This window comes from Sturnira hondurensis, unplaced genomic scaffold (assembly GCF_014824575.4).
Source record: "Sturnira hondurensis isolate 20B ecotype Veracruz unplaced genomic scaffold, ASM1482457v3 Scaffold0021632, whole genome shotgun sequence".
NCBI classification, from domain to species: Eukaryota; Metazoa; Chordata; class Mammalia; order Chiroptera; family Phyllostomidae; genus Sturnira; species Sturnira hondurensis.
Genome location: NW_028094263.1, coordinates 5,134,479 through 5,157,625, shown reverse-complemented (window position 1 = coordinate 5,157,625; position 23,147 = coordinate 5,134,479). Strand labels below are relative to the sequence as shown.

The 23,147-nt window shown below is 60.2% G+C and overlaps 1 protein-coding gene across 1 annotated transcript in view; it reads right to left on the bottom strand.

The window, feature by feature from the left end:
• RARA (retinoic acid receptor alpha) overlaps window positions 1–14,908 on the bottom strand; it is a 35,439-nt gene extending 20,531 nt beyond the window's left edge. Inside the window, exons 1-2 of the mRNA XM_037033227.1 lie at window positions 14,709–14,908; window positions 3,042–3,581 (exon numbers count right to left, since the gene is read on the bottom strand). Of these exons, the coding sequence (XP_036889122.1) occupies window positions 3,042–3,219 (178 nt within the window). The 5' untranslated portion in view covers window positions 3,220–3,581; window positions 14,709–14,908. The remainder of the gene's footprint in view (window positions 1–3,041; window positions 3,582–14,708) is intronic.
• Window positions 14,909–23,147: the final 8,239 nt, after the last annotated feature.

Below are 23,147 nucleotides of genomic sequence, written 5' to 3'. Positions count from 1 at the left end.
GACCTGACGTAGATGCTCTTACCTAGCCTCAGCCCTGCGGTGGGGGCGGGGGGGGGGGCCTGTCCTGTCTCACAGCTCAGGAACCCCGCTGCACCCGAGTAATGGAGGACACAGCCTGAACACAAACTAAGCTGCCCTCAGTCCCGCCCTGCGGAATGAATGCCTGGGGTGAGCAGAGAAAAAGGCAGGTTAGTTTCCCCTCTGGCCTTGATGATAAGAATTAAAGACCTTTCCCTCCCCAAACACACAACATAATCCCCAGACCACTCCCCCTCGAACACTGGGTGCTCTAAGTCACCACCCCCTCCAGCACACAAACCAAGCGACACCCTGTCCCCAGCTACTCCGGATTGGTTGCCCCAAAACACACGCAGCTCTCTGATCTGCTCACCCAATACACACAAACCATTAACTCCCTTCCCCACACACATCCAGCCTTGACCTCCCCACCCCTAAAACACACACAACCCTGACCCTCTCCACCATGCACACAGAATCCAGCCCTCCACAGTAAATACCAGTCCTCAGAGGAGACTTGGCCCCAGGGCAGGGGTGGGAGGGGTGGGATCCTGTACCATCCCTGGGACCTCCCAACTCTGGCTCCCTGAGAGACCAAAGCAGGACAAATATCCCCCCCCACACACAGTCACCTGGATAATATTTATGTCACTCCATGGCCACTGGGTTTCTAAAGGGTACACCCAAGACACCCAAGGTCCAGCCGCCTCCTGACTTGGGGAGAGGGATGGGAAGGGGGAATGGGGAGGAGGGGGGCCTGATGAACAAAGACCGGAGCCCATCACTGCTCCCTGCAGGAGTGGGGGCACGCATGTCCCCCTCTCCTAGGAAGTGCCAGAGCCCAGCGCCATCCCGGAACCAGAAGAGCGGGGAGGGCAAGGCTGCCTCCATCTCCCACATGTGTGACTTTGACTTGTCCTGCCCTCAACGCCCGGCGCTGAGAGCCGGGCCCCGTGCCCTGTGCGAGAAGCAGAGAGATGCCCCTGGTCCCAGAACAGCGGAAGGTGAGGGAGAAGTTCAGAAGCTGAGGATCCAGGTAGGAAGAGAAGGTGGTGTTGTTTATTAGGGAGGGGCAGGGAAACCCACAGGCTCACACAGGGAGGGGACAGGAAGGGGCATTGCCTAACCTGGGTGGAGAAAGCCAGAGAAGCCTCTACTCGCCTGAAATGCGAGCACCCCACCCCTGGGGGAAAGGTTACCAGGGTGGGAAGTAGGGGACCCGGAAGCCCTCTCCACCCACCTCTAAGAAAGAGGAAGAAGCTTGCAAAATTTAGAGGGCAAAACACGCACTCTTCTGGCACCAGACAGGGCAAGGCTGGGGGCCAGGCCCCTGACCCCTCTCTGTGAGTCCAGGCCCCAGGTGAGCAGCGTGTCTGGGACGCTGTCCCCATCACCAGGGGAAGGACGAGTTGTCCACACGCACCAGGCTACGGCCCCCTGCTTCTCCCTCCCTAGAAAATCCCATCCTGGCAGGCAGCAGACGCTCCAGCTCCCCGAGTGGAAATATGAAGCGCAGTCCTTGCAGATGCAGCAACCACCCCACACAGCGGCTGGGAACCACAGCCACACCCGCCCACCCCCAGCCACCCCAAACCCAGAGACCGGCCTCTCCGTCACCTGGCACAGACTGGAAGGCCAGGTCAGAATCGGGTTCCTGACTCCCAGGTTTTTCTGCCACCGGCCTCCCACCCTACATGAGGGCAGACGAGGGGAGAAACTGAGACAAGGGTGTGGGGGGGTGGGGGAAACTGAGGCAGTGTCTGACTGCCCCTCGCACCGGGGCTTGGGATGGGGGCCTCAGGGAGTACAGACACGGAGCTCCCACTGCCAGCAGCTGTGGGTCTGGGAGGCAGGGGGCCACAGCGGGGCTAGGGAAGGCGATCCAGGAAGCAGTGGTGGCGGTGGGCACTGGGCCAGTGCGGGCAGCGAGGCACCCAGCCAGAGCCTGCCCCGGGGACAAAGAGACTCCCTGGCTCTGGGGACTGTGCACTGCCCCCGCACTGAGAAGGGGGCACTGGTCCGGCCCAGCCAGGAGCACAGGGCGGTGATGCCAGGCAGCTCGCCAGCAGCTGTGGGAGGGCGGTGGGTGCCCGGGGCAGGGTGCTCAGTCCCTGCCCACCAGGAGAGGTGGGACACGTTCCCCAGGTCAGCAACTGACCGGCCAGCCTGCCTGTCCACAGCCTATTCTGCTGCTTCCAACCCCCCTCCAGCCCCAGGCCAGGCCCCGGCTCCCTCCTCCCCCCAGCCCTGGCCTGGCGCCCAGCTGGGCCCTGGGGGCCAGAGTTACTGTAAGCGGCCTGGCAGGCCCAAGGTCTGGACTCTGCCAGCTGGCCGTAGCCACCGCCACCTCCCACTACCTGGCTCAGCCAGGCAGGGAAGGGTACTGGGACCCCCATCCAGCTAACAGGGGTCCTCCGCGGCAGAGAAAGGAGGCCGAGAGAAAACACAGCCCCTGCCAAGCGTGTGTGCGTGTGTCCGCGTGTGCGTGTGTCTGCAGCCAGAGGCCAGGCCCAGCACTCCTCCTGGGACACTTGCCCTGTCCTCCGGGCTGCTCCGGGGTCCCTCCCTCTCCCCCTCCCCACAGGGCACAGCTGGCAGTGGGAGAGGGTTCCAGCAGCCTGCCCCCTCTCTACTCCTTCAAGCCCTTTCCCTCGAGGCACTGGATCCGGGGCAGGGGTACTAGGTGGGTGCTGCCAGAGCAGAGCTGCCTTTTCCACCAAATGCTGAGAGGTTTGTTTACCCGCCTGCAGCCCCAGGGTCCAGTCCTCGGAGCTGTTTGCGGAGCTCTCAATGGCCTCCAGGGGCACCACAGAACGGCCTCAGCTCACCGCCCCCTCTGCAGCCCCCAACATCAAACACAACCGCAGGACCACCACGTTTCATCCCTGAGCCCCCCCGACAACGGCCCCCCTTGTCCAGAGGAGACCTCACCACTGCAGCAGAACAGACACGCCCAGAGGCCAGAGCCCAAGGCCTGCTGCCCCTCAGAGCTCCCCCACCGAGCCTCCCACAGCCCCACTTACTGGCTGGGGAGGGCGTGCTGTAGCCGCTAACCGGAAGCTGGTGCTGGAGAGAGGTCAGAGCTCCCGGCGGGGAGAGTCCACCCAGCATAGGGGGGAAGAAGAAGGCGTAGGGGGGCACCGGGTACCCATTGAGGTGCCCTCCCCCAGGTGTCGGGCAGGAGCTGCTGTTGCTGGCCATGCCAAGCAGCCACAGTCAGAAGGCAGGCAGGCAGTCTGGCAGGAGGCTCTGGCGGGCTTCAGGCCGCCCCTCCTTGGGGCATGGGGCCTGGGCCCAGAGGGGGTTTGGGTGGTCAGCCCACCCCCCCTTCTGTCCTGGAGCTGCGGTCCAAGGCTAGCAAGTTAATTTCGGCCTCCTGGAGCCCCCACTTTAGCTTGGGGCCAGGGGCTAGGGAATGTCCCAAGAGCCGGTCCTTTGGTCAAGCAGTTCCGTGAGCTGGCACTTTCCTGGGAAGGTCCAGAGCTGGCCTTCAGGATGCGGAAAAGGATGCCTCTCTTAGATGACCCCTGGGCAGGCGGCTGGGGGGGCCATGTCCTGCGATGCTGCAGAAAGAGGAAAGACAGGTGAGTGGGCACACGGGCATTCCCCGTGGAGCTCCCCAACCTGGGCGGCCGGAGATTTTCCTGTGGCACCCGGCTGAGCAGACAGCTGGCACCACGCCTGGATGGCAGAGACGGCCTGGGAGCAGGGCCCAGACACTGCTGGGGGTGGCAGGACAGCGCAGCCAGGCTGGGGAGCCGGGGACAGAGCTCAGAGCCTTGAAGGGCCTCTCCCCACCATCCTAAGGGGAAAGGGTCTGCAGTGCCCCCCCCAAGGCTCCCCACAGCACAGGGAGGCAGCTGTGCTCCTTCCCCCAGTAAGGGTTACCTGAGGTCAAGATGCAGAGAACGAGGGCTGGAGGGGTTAGGGAGGGGGAGGAAAAGCCGCTTCCCTAAAGCGCTGGCACTTCTCAGAAAAATGACTCCTAAGCCAGAGGCCCCTCTTACACCACTTCCCCCCCCCAAATCCAAGCCCCAGCACCCCAGATGGGTTTGTCCCACAGGCCAGGGGAGGAGGCCTGTTTACATACATGAAAATAGGGAAATGCAAGCGAAGGACTCCTGGGCATCACTCCCCGTGCTTAGGAGGGCCAGTGATTTGTCAGGAGGGCAGGGACAGCACTGAAGGGGCGAGGGGGACTGAGTTCACCCACACACACTGTCTGCAAAAGCAGCATCCCCCAGGAGCCGAGAGGTGGGGGCAGATGAAAGACCAGAGGCCCCACCGACCTGAGTGTACACGAACCCACACCCTGTTTGAACAGCTGGGACCAGAGGACACATGCACAGATAACTCCCTGGGCGGAGAGAGACAGCGATGAACCCGGAGATGCCGTGACACAGTGAGACAGACAGCAAAGGGGGAGAAAAAAGAAGCAGGTTCCCAAGAGGCTGCTTCAGATCCAGTTGGGCTACGTGGAAGGATACACATGCACAGATACATACCAATACATGTATGCATACATACACATAGTATAGACATGAAAGACAAAAGAAAAGACAGGCAGAGCCCTGGCTGGTGTAGCTCAGGGGATTGAGCGCTGGTCTGTGAACCAGAAGGTCACCGGTTCGATTCCCAGTCAGGGCACGTGCCTGGGGTGCAAGACCCAACTGATTGATGTTGATGCTCTTCTTGCACATCAATGCTTCTCTCTCTGTCTCCCTCGCTTCACTTATCTCTAGAAAAATTAGTGAAATCTTTAAAATAAAAAAGCAGAAACACTGCCAATCAAAACCACACGACTCAGATGACTATAATCAAAAAAGACTGATAATAACAAGTGTTGGCAAGGATGCGGGACGATTGGAACCCTCGCACATGGCTGGTGGGAATGAAAGTTAGAACAGCTGCTTTGGACACGGTGTAGCTGTTCCTCAGAAGGTTAAACAGAGGTTTCTGTAACGACCCAGCAACTTCTCTGCTAGGGATCTCCCTGACAGAGACAAAAACATCAGTCCGCACAGACGCCTGCCTGGCATTATTCGAAGCAGCCAAGATATGAACCCAGGTGTCCACCCACTGATGACTGAACAAAACGCTGTCTATCCATACACCGGAACATCACTTTGCCATCGAAGGGAACCAAGTACTACACACACTACCACTACAATATGGATAAACCTCGAAAACACTGTACTAGTTCTGAGGGACCACAGAGTGCATGATGCAATGCACACGAAATGCCCAGGACAGGCAATCCATACAGACAGACAGCAGATTGTGGTTACCAGGGACTGGGGTGTGGGTCTGAGGGAAATGGGAAGTGACTGCAGAGAGCAGGGGGCTCTTTCTGCACGAGGGTAAGTCTCTAAAACTGGGGGGGGTGCAGCTGCACAACTCTGAATATGCTAAATCCAGTCCGTGGGGCACCTCAGTGGGTGAGTTTCACAGTACGTGAATTACATCTCAATAAAGCTGTTAAAAAGAAGGGGCAAGGGAAGAAAGGAAAGGAAAAAAACAGAGCCAGAGACCCAAAATGGAATAGTCCCCCTTTGCAACCCCTTCCCCCCAAGCTCCAGCCACACCAGGTTCCAAGCCTCAGGCTCCAGGCTCAGACCTGCAGTCCAGTGGACAAACACAGGCCCGGGAAGGGGCAGTTCCTACCAAGGCTGCTGTGGATGAGGCCAGCCAGCCAGCCCCTGTCTGGCTGAAGGAGGGGGATGGAGGGACAGGTACTTGCTAGGGAGGGGGCGGCACTCCCAGGACCTTGTTAATGACCATGACTTTTATGGCTACTAATTATGATGACCACCAGAGGACCTCTGTCCTTAGCCCTGAATGAGGTGCCCCCTTCCCTCCCCAGGCACCTGTGACTCCTTCCCAGGCTGAGAGAGCTGATGTCAGAGAGAGAGGAGCCCCACCCATTGGGCCAACTGCTGCCCTGGGCCCCCCACGCCCCTGTGGGGCCCCAGTCAACGGAACTCAAGCCGGGGAAGGAGGGGCTGGCTGAGCCTCATCAGCACCGACAGTCTCTCTCTCTCTCTCTCTCTCTCTCTCTCTCTCTCTCTCTCACACACCCCACTTGCAGAAACATGCACACAGGTCTATGGGAATCGTGCAAGTAGGCAAGAGCATGCCTGCAAGCCCCGTCTGTGTGTGTGGGGGGGGGTGGCGTGCATGGGAGAAGAGGGAACCCAAAGACACCACCTCTGCACACCTAGGCCTCACCACACAGTGAGTGTGGCTCAGGGCTCGCAAGCCCAGCCCCGGCCCACAGCTCTCCACAGAAACACAGCCGAAGCCCCCACAGCCTCCCCAGCCAATACGCCCTGGCCGTCACACAGCCAGGCTGGCCTCTGTACCCGCTCCCCAGGGTCCATAAGCACACAGTGGTGCACCCTTTGGCTGAGAAATACTCTGAAGGATTCACATCCACACTAGGGCCTGCGTCCCTGAGGTGAGGCCCAGAAAGTCATTCACTCCAGGCCCCAGGCATCCTGACCCAGCTTTAGAGGGGTTGGGGTGGGTGCGGTCAGTTGCCCCCACAGGAGACATAACTACAGTCGCCTTGATGCTGCAGTTCTGCCCATCAGGAGTTTGAAACTGGACCAAACTCCCCCCATCCCCCACAACAGACACACACCTCAGGGAGAGGCTGGAAGGTTGCTCTGCCTGGCCCTGCTAAGCCTGCAAGCTTTGGTGCCACGATGCTCAGCCCCGAGGGGGCCCTTCGGCAGCAGGAGGGGGTAAAGATCACAGAACCGGGCCGAGGGCCAGGCTGGCAAGAAAAGAGGGCAAGGGCATGGGGGACAGGGGCAGAGCCGAAGAGCACAGGCTCTGCCTCAGACAGTCCCCCTGGCGCTGTGACCCTGAAGGAGACACCTGGGCCCCGGCCCCCTGCACCCAGAGGTGGAGAAGACACCATCGCAAAATCGAAACCAGCACCAGAGAAAGGGAGAACAAACTACCCACCTCCAACCTCCACCCTGTGCCGCCGCCTCCACTGCCCACAGGGAGAGAAAACCACAGGCCCACACCTCGGGGCACTGAGCCCAGGCTCCGCACAGCAGCGGGGAGGGGGGCTGGAGCACCTGCCACCAGCCACACACCCCTGCCCACTGGGGCCTCCCTCACCAAGGTGCCAGTGTCCCTCCCCAGGGTTGGGTGTCCCCAGCCACCCATTCGTTGTATTTCCCAGAGTCACAAGTCTAGGGGAAAAGGCAGGGGCTGGCTGAGCCCTGAAGATGGGAGAAAGAAGCAGAGGTTTGACGGGTCAAATCTCAGCTCTGCCACTCTGGGTGACCTTAGGCAAGTCACTTAAACTCTCTAAGCATCTGTTTACCCGCCTGTGGACTGCCTACCTCAACGACGGTTGTGTGATTCAAGAGATAAAAGTCCTGGAAAGCACCTAGCAGGGTGCCTGGCAGACAGGAGGTGCGGGGCGACGGGGTCCCGCCCTCCCCACACCTCTCAGCATCACCCGGTGCCTGCCTTCCTTCTTCCCAACCCGGGTTAGCACCTGTGGACAGGGCGGGGCAGCAGGATCACCCCTCTTCCAGGGTCTGCTTCCCCCAGACGGAGGTGAGGGATGTGGGGAGAGGAATATTCAGCGCGGGGGTGGAGGCCTGACCACAACCCTTTCCCAAATTCCCTTCTTTCATTTCACAAACCAAAAAGGGGAAACCTTTGGATTTGGGGAGGGTAGGAGCGGAAGAGAAATTGACCATTTCCTCCCCTATCGTCAGCGGGGAGAAGCCAGGGGTCTGCAAACCCAGCTTTCCCAACCAGACCCCCCTTCCTTCGCTCTCTCCTCCCTGCCCCACAGGCTTCCCTGAAACAAGGTTCCCCCTGAGCAGAAATCAGGCAGTCCCAGAGAGACTGACAGAAGGAAACCAGGATTGGGGAGCTTAAAAGAAGGGGGGACAGGGGGTTTCCTAACAATTCTAGACAGTCAATGAATCATATGCAAATGACACCCAAAGCTCAAACTCAACTTGGGGGGGGGTGTGGGCGGGAACTCTAGCCCCGGCAGAGACAAACACCTGGCCCCTTTGGACCCCCTGCCCTGCTAGGAACGGGGCGGGGCAGAGCAGATTTCAAACCAGAACAGAGGGCTGAAACTATTTATAAACTTTCCAGGAACGTACACTCACACACACACACACTCACACACACACACACGCACACACAGCCACAACCTCTCCCTTCCCTCATACGCCTCAGTCTGCAGGCAGGACTCCGGGAGCAGCGATGGCCATTACTCCCTTTTTCCAGGGGTCCCCTGGCTAAGGCTCTCGCCCCTCCCCCCCCCTGCACACCCCACCCCACCACGAGTCCGTACTCTGGCCCTCTGTTTACCCTGCCAGGGTCTGGGCTGCAGGAAGACCAACCCAAGAAGGTGTGAGAAGGATCACATGGACCAGGCTGGGACGGGTGGGGGGCACCTCTTCCCCACCAGCTCCTTCAGAACCCTGGACCTGCCCCACTGGGGCCAGGACTTGTTTGAAAACCTGCCCTGAGCACATGCAGGCCCCGAGCAAGTCCTTGGAGGGGCTAGGGGTGGGCTGAAGTCCGGTGTCTTCCTCCGGATGCTGCCCCTGCCCCACCGCTTCAACACTCAGCTGCTGGTTCAAGAACAGTGGGTCTGAGGTCTCTGCAACATGTGCCCCACCCAGCCTCCGGCGCCGCACTCACTGCCCAGGGCTGCCTGGCCTCCACCTGCCACGGTCTCGGCGGTGACTACGTAACAGGCGGAAGGGGCAACTGGACAAGCCCAAAGCCCAGAACAGGCCAAGTTCTAGGAAGAGGAAATGGGGGTCTCTGATGGGCAGGGTGGGGCCCCCAACTCCTGCACCTCCAGGGACCTGAGCCCCATGGGAGCTGTGCTCAGGACGCCCAAAGCCCGAGGTGGCTGCGGCTGCCCCATGGAACCAGAGCTGAAGGCAGCCACTCTCCGAACAGAGAGTAGGTGAAAGGGCAAGGGGCAGCCCAGGCCTCGAGAAGGGGGTGCAGCCCTGGGGAAGGCAGAAACAGGAAGAGGAAGAGATGAGCCAGCCTAGGCCGCAGCCAGACCACAGGAGTGTGGACCAAACAAAGGCGGCTTTGTCCAGGTAGGGGGACCAAAGGGGCACAGACAGAAGGGGACCCCCCAGCTTGGAAACCACCGTCCCCGTACCCATGTTGGCATGGGGCTTTCCCCACCCTCACCTTGGCAGCTGCCCACTCACCAGGGCCTCCGAACCTCCACAGTGTAGGCAGCACAACCCACTCACACCAGGGGCGTTGGACGGACAGTGTGCACAGGTAGAGTGTGTGTGTGTGTGTGTGTGTGTGTGTGGCTATGGCAATCCCCCATCCCCTCCACTCTGCCCCACCCAGGGACTGCCCAGAGTCTGAATCCCGGTATAGGAAGGCTGCTAGCGGGACTCAGTGGTACCAGCCCCCTCCCAGCCAGCACCCCTCCCTGGGGACCCAGGCTGCAGGGAAGCCGGAAAGCCCCCCACTCTTGCCTCAGGATATCCTTTTGGCTCTGGCCCCAGACCAGGCCTGACTCAGACTCTGCCCCGCCCCACACCCCTTCCATCGACCCCCCAGGAACTTCCTACTCCACACCCAACTACTCAGTTGGGGCTAGAACTTGGGGGAATCTCTTCCCCTCTCCATCCCCAGTGAACAGAGAAGCCCAGGAGGGGTGCGGTGAGTGAGTCACCAAGTCCTATGGCTTGCCCCTGAATGTCAAGGCCTGTGGGGATAGGAGAAGCTGGTGCAGTCTGAGGGGGGCACCACCTCCCACCTCCCCAAACACACACAACCAGGAATCCTGCCCACGGCCCCACCCCACTGCAGCTTGGACCCCAAGAGGCCACGGAAACTCCGTGGGAAAGGTCGTTTCCATGAGAACACAGGATGGGAGAAGCTCCAAAAGTAAAGAGAGACACGAACTGGCATCCTGACAAGGCGGCTGAGCCCAGGCTGGAGGGGACAGGGTACGCACAGTCAGACTCACACAGTTGGCCACAGCCACGCACACCCAGATGTGGTCCGGTCACCCCACCACTGGAATGAGTAGGTAGCTGTCCCTCCTTCCCACAGACAGAAGCCTGGGGGCGTCTAGGGAATCTGGGGCATCAGAGACCACACACACTCAGCCTGAAACAGCCCCTTAGGCAGGTCCCCCAAACCCCCCCAAATGTGGGCCTAGGGGGAGGGGCACCTTCCTCCCCACAAGAACCAGGGTAATGCCTACAGTGGCCATCGCCATGGCAACCAACAACAAACATCCCAGGAACCACAGTGGGACAGGAAGTGACAGTCACATGACAGGAAGACTTTTTTTTCAGTGTGGGGAGGGTGAAGATTGTTAGCAGCCCCTGGGAAATCAGCTGTCCTCTAAGTTTCCCCCAGTTGGAGCTGGAGGGAAGAGGGGTGGCTAGGAGGGTGGCCACCCCCCCCCCACTACAGTGTGCCAGGCTGGTCGCAGGACTGACGGGCCCTCCCTCCACGCCTGCCACTCACGGTTCCCCGCCTTGGCCCCCCTCCCCTCCACTTCCTGCCGTGACTGGAGATCAGAGAACTCCCCACCACAGCTTCCCCTTCTCGAGTCTCGATTCCTGGGTTGAAGGTTTCACTGTGGGGCAAGGGACAGAAGGCAGAAGGGCTAGGACCTGCAGTAGGACCCAGGGGACAGAGGTTCTGGGGGAGGGACCGAGAGGGAGTCACTCCAGAGTAGGTGTGTACACAGCGGCACACAGCGAGAGGGTCACGATGACACACAGCAGGGTGCAGTGACACAGGGAGGCTGCCTGACCTCGGGACGCTCTGAGGAGAGGAGAGCAGAACCACTGGACTCAGCTCTCCGAGCCCCACTCTGGTGCTGTCCTCAGCCTCCGGGTTCAGCCTAGGCTTCCACTGGCCTCCAGGCCGGCGCGGTCTCAGCAGTGCCCACCCCCACCCACCTCTCCCCTGCCTTTTGTGCTGAGGAATGCCCCTCCCTGCTCCAAGGTGCCCGCCCAGAGAGGGCACCTTGGCCAGAGGTGGGGGGAATGGAACCTCCCTCTACTCCCCTCCCCTTCTCTGCAGATGTCCCAGACTATATTTAGCCCAAACCGGGAGGCCAGCCAGACCCAGACTCCCCACTGGCCTGGAGCTGAGCTCCCAGTTTTTATGCAATTAAAATATTAACACAGAACCACCCCCATTCACACACCCCCCCTGCCCCCCGGCCCCGAGAGAGCAGCAGAGCTCAGAAAACTTGACTAAGGGCACAGCCCTGCTCTGCAGCCAGTGGGGGTCACTGGGCAAACAGCAGTCAACTCATCCCCTTTCCCATCTTCCAGACCCTGCCTCACAAAGGACAGGGACATCACCCACGAGATCAGGTTGACACTTGCGAGGGGGCAGGCTTTCCTTGTTCTAGGAAGGGAAAGGCGTATCTAGTGGGTTAAGGGTGGGGGGGGTGCCTGGTTGCAGAAATTCCACCTGTCATTTTGCAGCCCCCTCCCAGGCCGGCTCCAGTTACAGGGCTGGGGGGGTTGGCAACAGGTGCTGGCCAGGCTGGCAGCAGTCTAATCCCCCCCACCCTCCCCGCGCCACCCCCCTCCAGGCTGACAGTAGTGCCTGGAGGTCCCAGCAGGGGCCCTGGCAGCCAGGATGCAGGGTGGAAGAAAGAGGCGCCTCTGCCAGACCGCGGCGGGTGGGGGCCCCCATGCCCCTTCTCTCAGACCTGCCCCCCACACTATGTGACGTGTGTTGGAGGGTCTGGGGAAGCCAAGGCAACCCTAGTTCCATAGCGCCTATTTCATTTCCCCATGATGCCAGGCGGGCGGGCTGGAGTGTGGGAGGTCTGTCTGCCTGCCTCTTCCTCCTCCTCTCCAAATTCCAGGAACAAGCAAGGGAGGCTCCAGTTGCGGAGAGAGAGGGAGAGCAAGCAGGCGGTCCCAGCTGGGGAAGGGGGGGTGGGGACTGGAGCGGGAGGCAAGATCCAGACGGAGCAAGAGACACCCACACCCGAGCCAGACTGGGGACAGACGCACCAACCCTGACACACTCTCACGCTCTGGGTCTGGTCCCTGCACACCGCCCACCCTGCGGGGACACCCAGACGCCCTCAGCCAATTCTGCCAGTCCCCAGAACACTCCCTGGACACACACGGAGATGCAGGCACTCACCCTCACCCCACATCCCCCCACAAACCGTGTGGGCTCCAGACAGCAGCCAGAGGGTGGAGAGGGAAACGCAGGGAGGAAAGACAGCAGGCAGCAAAGAGGATGTGCAGCCAAAGCCCAGGGAGCTGGGGCATCGTTGCCACACTCCTTTCACCTAACCCAGCAGGTCAAGACAACTCTGGCCATCTTGCAAGGGCCCCTGCCAGCTTCCCACACTCCCAAAACCACTACCACCAGAAGGGGGTGTGGGGTGCGGGGCGAGTGGGAATAACCCCGTTTATCTGTCACAGGGAAAGAATGATCTCTCCCAGATGCCCCTCACCCCAGACCTCAGAGTGCTCACAAACAGACACCCAAACACACCTACCCCACCTCTGCCACTCAGAGGACAGGGCGCTGGGCACCAAGGTACATGTTCTGGGACAGGGCCCACCCTCAAGTCACATCATTTTGAGAAGCACCCACCTAAGAGTCTGAACAAGCACCAGCCTAGTGGGCGGGGGGGAAGGTCCCAGAGGGTAGGCCAACTTCCAAGATCAGATGATTCAGGGGAAGGGAAACTAACTGGGGAGTGGGCCAATGCCCCCAAAACAGACCTGAAGGGCCACTCAGATAACGTCCTCTCCCCCACACTAGACAGGGTGGCAGGAACCGCGTCATGGCACATGTGGGTGACTGTGCCCAGTGGGGAATGCATGGGGGTGATCAGGATGGTGTGCCCACAGCTAGCTTCCTGCCAGGCTGCCACATGATTGGGAGTGGGAGGGGGACTGCAGAGGTGACCCAGAGAGTAGCAGGGGCACTGAGGATGAAACTGAAGGGCAGAGGAGACAGCCAGAATTAAGCCATTCCAAGCCCAGGGTCTGCCAAGAGCTGCCCAGGCCCTCCACAGCCTGGGGGTGGCACTCTGCAGTGACCACCTCATGCGCACTCATTTGCACCCTCAGCATCCCTCCAAATCTGAGATCCTCGGGTCCCAAGGGCCTACACAAGTCCGACCTTAGTGACCCATCTATCTCAGGACCCACACGGTGCAGATTCCCAGGCAGAACTGATGTCCCAGCCGCTCCCAGGGCACCACCTTTCACAGCCACGAACTCCCTGACTCCACGACAGCCCCCGCCTTCTTCCTCCAGCTCCAAGTCCTCTTTCTCTTGTTCCCTCCCCCAGACTCATCTCCACCTGCCCCCCACAGGGGAAGCCCCAAGGCTCCAAGTCATCCCCACTCCAACCTGGGGCTTCCCCGGCCCAGCCTCCTCATCAAGCACAAGGCCCTGGAGGATGAGCCCCAGTTTAAGCCTTGAGCCCCAGTTTCCCAGCAAGACCTGGTGTTCTTACTGAACCACTTCCTCAGAACAACCCTGCCCTGTGACCACTGAAGCCAGGGAAGCAGACAAGAGACATCCCTGAAACTCCTAACCAGGAAACTGAGGGCAGAGGATGGTGGTCAACAGAAGTGAGAGGTGTGCAGAGGTTGGGGGTATGCAGCAGGGGTCAGGGGAGTGGGGAAGTGTTCTCAGGGACAAATCCCTCGGAGAACACTTATACACACACGTGCAGACAGCAGGCAGTCAGAAGGCAATCTAGTTACAGAAGAGGCAGCCCACACCAGGTGGGCATCCTCTCCAAGACAGAGTAGTTGGTAAATGTCTCCCAGGCTCCGGTGGGGGCTGTTTTTCTGTCTGATTTCCATGAGTCTGTGCACATCCCCAACCTAGCACTCTGGTGGCCCGACCCCCTTCCCACCGAGCAGCCAGACTATAGGGCAGTGCCTAGAGAGAAGAGGGGGCATAGCCAAGCCGATTTCCCAGTGCCCCCTCCCAGAAACACATCTGGCTAACAGCTTCCCCGCCTCGTGGGTGGTACCAGGTCCCAGGCACCCTCAGCAGAGAAAAGACGACCAATCGATTACATCCTCCTCTCACCCAAAGAGCTTCTACAACCCCACGGTAGCACCAGACCCCGAGACAACCCTCCCCCGACTGCCCTGGTTCCCGCACCCAATTCTGACTGCTCCCCTCACTCCACGGGGGACACCAGCTGAGCGGGCCCCGCCCCCCAAGCCGGCTGCCTGTGGTGGGGGTGGGCCCCCAGGCTGATTCTCCCCAAACCACAGGGCGGCTCAGATAACAGGAGGGAGAGAAGGAGGGGGCTAGTCCGTTGGGCATCCGATCTCTCCCCAAACAGGTTTGAAAGTCTTTTTGTTTTGTTAGTTTCTGAGGAGAAAAGAGTGAGAGAGCAAGAGTTCCCAGCAGTGGTTCTACCACAGCTCCGGCGCGCGGCAGACTGCCCCAGACTCCTCCCGGCTGCGCGCGCGATGACACGGGCGAAGACAGGCGCACAGACGGGGCTCCCCCACCCTGGGCACGGCATCAGCGGGTTGGGAAGCCCAGGAAACCCCGGGTTTCCCTGGGAATCCGCCCAGCACCGGGTCCGCACCGGCAGCTCCTATCAGGAGCAGAGCAAGGCGCCCCGATGCCTACCGGAGCCCGGGGCTCTTCCAAAATCCCCGCGGTAGAGGTTACCTCGCAGCGGGGGGATGCAATCCTTCCAGGCGCCGCGTTGGTCCTGACCCTTTGCCTTGGTTTTACTCGGCGTCAGGGGCAAGAGATCCCGGGAGAGAAACCGTCCGAGGGACCGCCGTGGCTCAGCTGCGCGGGCCGAAGGCAGCGGCCATGGCGAGTCACGTGCGGAGGCTGAAACTTTACCCTGAGCCCCAGACTTGGGGGGGCGGAGGGTACGGAGCTGGGGGAGGCCCTCTCCCTAAGGACCGCCCCCACCCGCCCACCAACCAATCACCAGGCAGGGGCGGACCCACAGCATCACACTCCACCCCACTCTCCTTAGTAGACCTGGAGCTGGGAGAGTCTTAAAGGAGCCGCGCCTAGCTGGAGGCTGGACCGTGGGAATCTGTGAGAATCCCTCCCTCTGCCCCAAAAGGAGAGCTTCAGAGCGAGGAGCTGAAGTTCTGCAGGAAGACTGGGGAAAGAGCTAGGTGGAGAAAGGACTGCAGTGTGTGGTATCACACTCCCTCCCCCCCAAAACCCCCCCACAACACACACACACACACACACACACACATTTAAACCTGAGAAGATGCAATGTGATGTGGAAGTGAATAGTGTCTCCAGCCCCAGCTGTCAAGCCCCTGACTCCCATAATTATAATTCTCTTCCAGGGACCATTTGGAGCTGAGAGCTGTGTGACCTTAAGCAAGTCGGTTCCTCTCTTTGAATCTTAATTTTCTCATCTGCAAAAAAGGAGAACCAAAGTAGGTAGACGTCCCTCAAGTACACTCCTCTCTCGTCTTTCCCCCCAAACTTCTCCAGCTCGAATGGGTTGTAGGTTGGGGGAACTCTGGCCCTCCTCAAGCCCTCAGCAGCCCCCCACCCCCGTAGCCCTCCCCTAAAAGAGCAGCGATTCTTGGATCTTCCAAGAGCTAAGCAGGGGGCACCCGGGAGCATCCCTCCATTCTAGAGAACTCTCCTGGACTCAAGCTTCTCTCTCCTGGCCCAGGCTAGAGGAGCCAATGAAGCCTGAGTGTTCTCTCTCTCTCTTTCTTTTTAATTCTTACCCAGGTCATTTTCTTTCATTGTTTCTTTTAGAGAGAAAGAAGAATCATCGATTGGTTGCCCCGAACCCACAACCTGGGAATAGAACCCCCTCGACCCTTCCGGATGGCACTCCACCCAACAGAGCCACACCCCCCCAGGGCAACGCTTGCCTTCTTGTTCCAGTGGGGCAGGGTCTGAATCCCTCTCCATCTTCAAGACCCCAGTCCCCAACACAGCTGCATACCCCCTCCCAGCCTGCGGCTCCAGTTTGAGAGGGTCATGTCCCCATCTCTAGCAGTCTGGGGGACAGGGTGGAATCACAAGGGAACACCCCCTTGCCAGTTAGAGAACTGGCCACAAGTGCCCCCACAGAACTTCCCACTGGAAGGGGAAGTGCCACGCTCCCAAGCCTCCAGCCCAGAAGACTGGCCTGCCTGGCAGAGCTCCCAAACCGACGGGTCCCGCGCCCCCCCACCCCNCCCCCCCCCCCCCCCCCCCCGCCCCGCTTTACAGATAGAAGAACCCGAAGGCCAGGAGCGGACATGAGGTTTTGTCCACTGTCGCTTTGGTTACACAGCCAGGTCTAGACTTGAGGTATCTGATTGTCTCTCCCCAGCTTTGGCCCTCAACCTTGGAAAGGTAAGACAAGCCGGGTCTGCGGGATGCTCTGCTCTGAGGTCTGGCACAGGGGTAAGGTGCCCGGACAGCGCCTGGCAGCGCTTCCCCAGGCCCCTTCCCGCCCGCTGGGCCCGGCTGTCTCCCGCTCCTGTCTGGATTTCCGTCCGCCGGTGTGAACCGCCTGCCCAGCCTCTCCCGCCCTGTCCTGTCCAGATCCATCCGCAAACATGCGCTCAGCCAGCAGGAATGCGCCAATGGCTCCCAGATGTGGACGCCAACGCTTAACCCCTTCTCCCCCGAGCCCCCCAAAGGCCTTCAACCTGAGCTCTGCCGAGCAACCAGGGGCACCGCCCTGGTGAGGGACCAGCCTGGGAAGGGACGCGGCGTCAGCCACCCCCAGATCGCACAAGCTGCCCCTGGCCTAGATTCCACCAGTCTTCCTTCCAGCTGAGGCCAGAGGGGAAAGATCATGAACACAAAAATGCAAGTGTGCATAATCGCAGGTACACTGCCTTCCACCGAGGGTGGCCTTCACATATACCTGCCGGCACATGGCATCAGGTATGCTGAGAGTCAGGTGTACAAATGCAAACTCAGGACACCCACGTGCACTTTCAGAGCACACATATGTACACCCCTGCATGCCCTGGGCACCCATGTATGTACATCCATAAGCACACAGAACAAGCACATGCAAGACAGGCATTTGTGGACACACAAGGACATGAAGCAGAGGGTGAGGCACACTCCTAAACAGACATAGCAGCAGACCTGTGTGCAGACGAAGGAAGAAATGCAGGCACCCACAAACCTGCTTGCCATGGGGAGTCAGACACACATGCATGTAAGACTGGCTTCAGTGTGAACACGCACACAGCCTGCGCACCTTCAGTGCACTCCCTCCTGCCCAGGTACCCAGTGCTGCCTCTCCAGATACCTAGCCCTCCCCAGGCTTGACTCCAGGAGGCAGGAGAGGTCCCAGGTGGGAGGCCAGGAGTCCAATCTGCAGCAGCAGCTGCATTCCAGCTGTGCTGGGGCCACAACCAGACTCCTACCCACCATCCTCCAGGGACCCTAATGCAGGAGGGGAGATGATGGCGGCTGGGGGTGTGTGTGCCACGGGCCTGGGGGCTCCTCACTCTTTAGGAAAGACACTCCTGGGCACCCACCCTTCCGCCCTACCCAGCACACAGAAGAAGGGCCGCCGGAGAAGCCTGAGCCCCTTGTTTCCCAAGACAGGGATCCTCCTGGGAAACCCGAGAGCCCTGACTGTGCAAGGCCAGAGGCAACCCACAGCAGTCAAAGCAGTCGAAGGAGATACAAAATAGCTCCGAGACACCCCAGGAAGGCCCACACTTCTGACAAAACAAGGCCTCCCTCACAGGCCTCGGGGGAGCTCCTAGAGAACTGCATCATTGGCCACCTGAATAGAGTCTGCCAAGACCACCTGGATGCAGGTGGGGTGGGAGATGTCTGCTGGAACTGCAACCGGCTTCAGGTGACGCCTCTTCCCCTCCCCAGCCTCCCAGCTCCTCCCCAGAGGAGCTCCTCCCTTACGCATCCTCATGGCCCCACCCCATTCAATTCTCCCATCCAGAAGGGTGTTCTGGGGTAGGACTCCTGGTTCCCTCGTACAGAGGAGGAACCTGAGGCTCAAAAAGACATTGTCTTGCCCAAGGTCATTTGTCAGTGGCAGAGCTAAGATTCAAAGCCATAGTCGCCTCCTCAACTCGCCCCCTTTGACTCCAGTCTGTTCCCAGGCAGCACCTCTTCCTTCATCTCCACAGCGGAGCACACGGGAGAAATGCCCTCCTTGCCTGGCTCTGCAGGTCTAGGTCTGGGGCCAGGGCACACCAGAGAAAGATCAGAGAAGGCACGGAGCCGACACACAGGGCCCCCCAGCCCCGCCCCAAGCACAGTGCCCACCTGCCCAGCAGGCGCAGCCGGGTGACTCAGCTGCATCCGGGGGAGATGCCAGGGCAATGACTCACCTACCGAGAAGAGCTGAGCCTGGCACTTTGCCAGCCCCAGGACAGAAGTGACTTAGTCACCCAGACTGTGATGCCCAGCAGGCACAGCCTGGGGACTGAGGACAGGGACAGGCCGTGTCCTTCATGGTTACATGCGCCCCCTGGCGAAGAACAGGCATCCCAAGGTGAGTCATGGCTGTGGGCGCCCCTGCCCCTCACCGTGCCCACCCCTACCACACCAGGCCCTGCTCCAGTGCAGGCAAGTGTTGTGAGACCCCTGGGCTGTCCCGAGCGCCCCCCTCAACAGCCTGCCCCTGCCCATCATCACCACCCACTCTCCCACCAGCCCTCCCGCCTCCTGCCACCCAAGTTGTACCCGGGCCATGAGTCTCCTTTAACATGTCCTGGCAGCACCTCCTGCCCCCACAGCCCCTCCCCCCCAGCCCCCTCCATACACACGCACTCATACACGCTTCTGCCAGCCCTGCCTCTGCCAGCAGCTGCTGAAGTTGTTGAGCAGGAGGGGAATCGGGAGGGTGGGGTGCAGGGATTGAGTTACCAGAGGCTGTCGGGGTGGGCTGTCACCCAATCCCTTCCCCAGCTAGTGCTCCTCTCTGGGCACAGTCTTCCTCACCCACCTGCTTCCCTCCCACCTCTGGCTGGCAGCCGACTGCCCTCAAAGCCCCTCCACCCTCGCTCCACCCAAGCTAGAAAAGAAACGTTCAGGAGTATTTGTCATGCTAAGACCAGCCCAGTTCAGGAGAGAAAGAGATCAAGACAGAGACAGGAGAAAGACGGACTGAAAGACTCATTCCCGCGCAGGGCTCTGGCGGCAGCCACCACGAGGTGTGTGTCTTCTGTGCGTTCGTGGAGCCGGAAGGGGACGGAGTAACTCCCCAAGTCCCAGGAGAGCAGATGGGGCCCAAGGGGCGTCGACAGGCTGAACAACCTCAATCCATTTGCGCTATTGATTTCTCACGCACTGCAGCAGGCCTGATGGGGGCAGCATGATAAATCAGCCCCCCAGAGACAGAAACGGTGTGGAAAGAGGGGGAAGGGCTCTTTTGCCACCGTTTGTGGCCCACGGAGACAGGCTTTGGGGGGTGGGGGGGAGCCGCCGAGGAATAGGAGACGCTGAGTGGCAGAGGCGGGGTGGGGGAATGGGTGTCGATTAAGGTCCATCCAGAACACTTCCTGCCAGCTGGATCCGAAGCTAATTCGAAGAAAAATGGTGGGGGCCAAAGAGCCAAATCTGGCTACACAGGCGGAGCCCCGAACAACTCCAGAGGGCGCCACTGACACCAGTCTGTAGAATGGCTCCTCCTGCAGCTGTGCCACACGGTGGCCCCAGGAATCCTGAGGAACCGTAGCTCTCCACTGACCTTTCTGCCCCCAGCACCCTACCAGCTGCCCTGCCTCTGGGCCTCTGAGGAGTTCTCGCTTCCACCTGGGGGTTCCAGGCCTGGGACAACCTCCCTGCTCCTCAGCCTGCTCCCTTCCTCCCTTGATAGGATTAGCAAACCACCACCAAGACCCAGGCGCGTGAGGATGGGGGCTCCCAAAGGGGACCAGAGAGCCCACAAACCCACACCAAGATCCTAGTCCTCGGTCTGTCCCCAGCCCATCCCACCACCATGGGCAAATGCCCCGCCCTCCCCGGGGCTCTGAAACGGAGTCAGACGGGAGGCTCCTTCTCTAAATTGTCTCCAAGCCCCACAGCTCGCCAGCCTGTGCGCTTGTTGGAACCTGCCCAGCACCCTGTTCACACCAGCGGCCACAGGCCACCTAAACAAACCCCAGCCCTGACCTCCTTCCAGCCCGGACGCAGACTCTGTCCGCATGGTGGAGACGCACAAACAAACCGAGCTGGGGTTTACCAGAGACCCTGCACAAACCAGCAGAGAGGGAGACAGACCAGGCCCCCGCCCAGGGTCCCCCTTGCTGCGGTGAGGGAGTTAGGCACAAACAGGTGTGGCAAGGGGACCGTGACGACAGAACACCAGTGCAAGGGGCCTGGGCAGCCAACAACTAGTTGGATGTCCTGGGGTAAGTCACAGCTCCTCGCTGGGCCTCAGTTACCCCCTCTGTAAGGGGACTGTCTAGACGGCCTCTAAAGCCCCTTCTCTCTCAAAGTCCGGCCCTTGTTGGAGAGACAGACACCCTAAGGGGTCCCCAGACACCCCCACCCATCCCAGCCCAGGCACCTGGGCCAGGACCCTCTCCCCAAGATCCCACACCTGCCCAGAGTGCCTCCTTGCTCTATCTGCTGCCCTTCTGGCCCTTCCTTAGGCCCCAGCCTGCCTCATTACCCTCACCTTGGCCAGACCCTCTGCCTTCCCCGTGCTTTTCTGCACGTCCCTCCTGCCAGGGGACAGACTGACTAAAAATAGTCCCTGCAGCCTTTCTCGCCCACAGCTGCCCAAAGAGCAGGAAACGAGGGGGGCAGAGAGGCCCATGTCCTGCTCTCCCCCACACGCTCCCAGCTCGGAGCCATGTCCAGCACTCCAGCCCAGGAGCAGCGCCAAGTTGGCCATCTCGGGGGCATCCCACACCCCTCCCCTAAGGGAGAGGCCTGCCCATAAGTGCCTACAATCACAGAGCTGTCCCAGCCGGGCGAGAGGAAAAGAGAGGAGGCAAGCGGTCTGCAGGGAAACCTTCCCAATTTCTGACAAATCAGTGCCAACCACATTGTGGGCACCAAGAGGGCAGGGTCTGGCTCTGCCGCCTGGTCTTTTGAGGGCAGAGGGAATTGGTGTGGGGAAGTCTGTCCCGGTTTCCTTCATCCTGGCCGAGCGGGAGGGAAGACAAAATAGTGCCCCAGCCTCAATTATTCTAATCCCCTGCTCCCCGAAAATGTATGGGAGGAGATATAGGGGATTCAACAGCCACCCCCAGAGACCCTAGGAAATAAGCTAAAAAGGGTAGCAGAAGATCTTGGCTACCCGCATGGGAAGAGGGAAGCCTGGAGGCTAGGGAAGGCCCAAACAGCCGCCAAGCTAAGTCAGAGACGGGGAGGGAGGAGTCCTGCCATGAGCCAGGGACGACAGTGCCCCCACCCCGTCCCACCTGGGATTCCTGACACCTCCCCGCCCTGGGAGATGGCCCTTCCCACACAAGAGGAAGCAAACCAGCTTGGCGACTCTCCCACAGCCTGCAGGGCAGCCCTGCACCACGAGGCAGGCAGGGAACCCAGGAGTCCTGGCGCCTGGCCCCGAGAGCGAGACACCTCGGGGAGGGGCACCTTGCCCGCCCCAAGTGAGGCGCACGCATGATGCCCCCAGCAGCTCCCAGATGTGACCCATAAGGAGCAACCGGCCCAAGGTGCTGGGTGGGAAAGTGAACACTTTTCTGAACAAGAAGAGAGAAGAAAGTGGGGTCATGGGACTAGGGAAGGGAAGGGCCTGCCTGGCTCTCGCCTGCTGTCCTCCCTTCCCTGTCAGAGTCAGAGATAGTGGCACTCAGGCCACCGAATACCAAAGAGGAGTGTTTCTCCCCTCCCCTAAGCTCTAGACCCCAGCCCCTTTGTTCCTGAGCTTCCCCTCGTACCCCTCCCCGGGGGACCAAGCCAAGCCAGGAGTCAGCAGGCACAAGGTGGTGCCCGGGAGGCCCGGGCGGTGCCAGGGGCAGCCCTCATGCCATCCTCCCACTGGCTTCCCTCCCGCCCGCTCTCAGCCGCCACACATATCTCAGCTGTCGAATCTGATTAGGTCTCCTGTCCAGTGAGCCGGACAAGGAGGCCACTGGGCAGGAGAGAGACAGGGACAAGGACAAGGAGCAGGAATGGCAGAAGAAGGGCAGAGACAGGACTCAGGGGAGAAGGTGTGGAGCCCAAGGAAGGAAAGTCTGGTGGAGAATCTCTGCCTTCCGACCACAGGCTCTCTGGCAACAGCTGCCGTGTGCGTTAGCGGGATTCTGCAGCCCCTGGGGGAACAGCTCTGCCTGGTTCCTCCATCCCGCAGATGGGCAAGGATGGGGGAAGGATGCTGAAGGCAGAGACTGACCTAGATTCAGGGAGAGAATCCCATCCTAAAATTCTCCTGGCCATAACTACCATTTTCACTGAGATTTATGACAAATTGTCTCATGGGGTCTTGGCCCGGTATCCTATCAGGCAAGTGGGCTCATTACTGATAGCCGAATTCGCGGGGGAAGAAACTAACATATGCGTGAGCACATTGAAACGGCCAGGTCTCAGATCCAGGCCTCTGATTCTCAGTTCACGGCTCACACTCAGAATCGCTACTTTTCTTTCTGAGTCAAGAAGCAGAACTAAATCTGTATCCGCCCATTTCTCCAAAACCAACCCGTAGGGAATTCAGGGAGCCATGGAGGAATGTAGAGTGCACCCCACACGTGAATGTATGGAGGACATGCCACTCCCCCCCAGCACCCAGAGGGGTTCCCTCGAAGTGTGACCAGGCTCTCCCATCACCCCAGCTACTATGCCCAGAAGCAAGGTACACACACACACAGACAAGTCATACCCCCTGCTGAACGAGATGCCCTAGACCTTTGGAGAACAGAATCCATACTGGAGGGAAGAATAAGCCACTGTCATCAGTAGGCGCCTTGCAGCCCTGCTTCCAGGAATCCCGCAGGAGGGAAGAAGCTTCAAGGGTAATACCAGGAGCCGGGTGACAGCCCAGTAGCCCAGGGAGCTGGCGAGGCTGGGTGGCCTCCCTGATCTGGTCCACACCCCCTTCCCCAGCCATCTGGGCTGAGCCTGTTCTGGCCCGGGCCACACTCCGGGATCTCTCCCCAGGGGAGCACTCAGCCACCTCTAGCCAAAGCTTATAGATCTTACAACCAAACCGCATGGTGT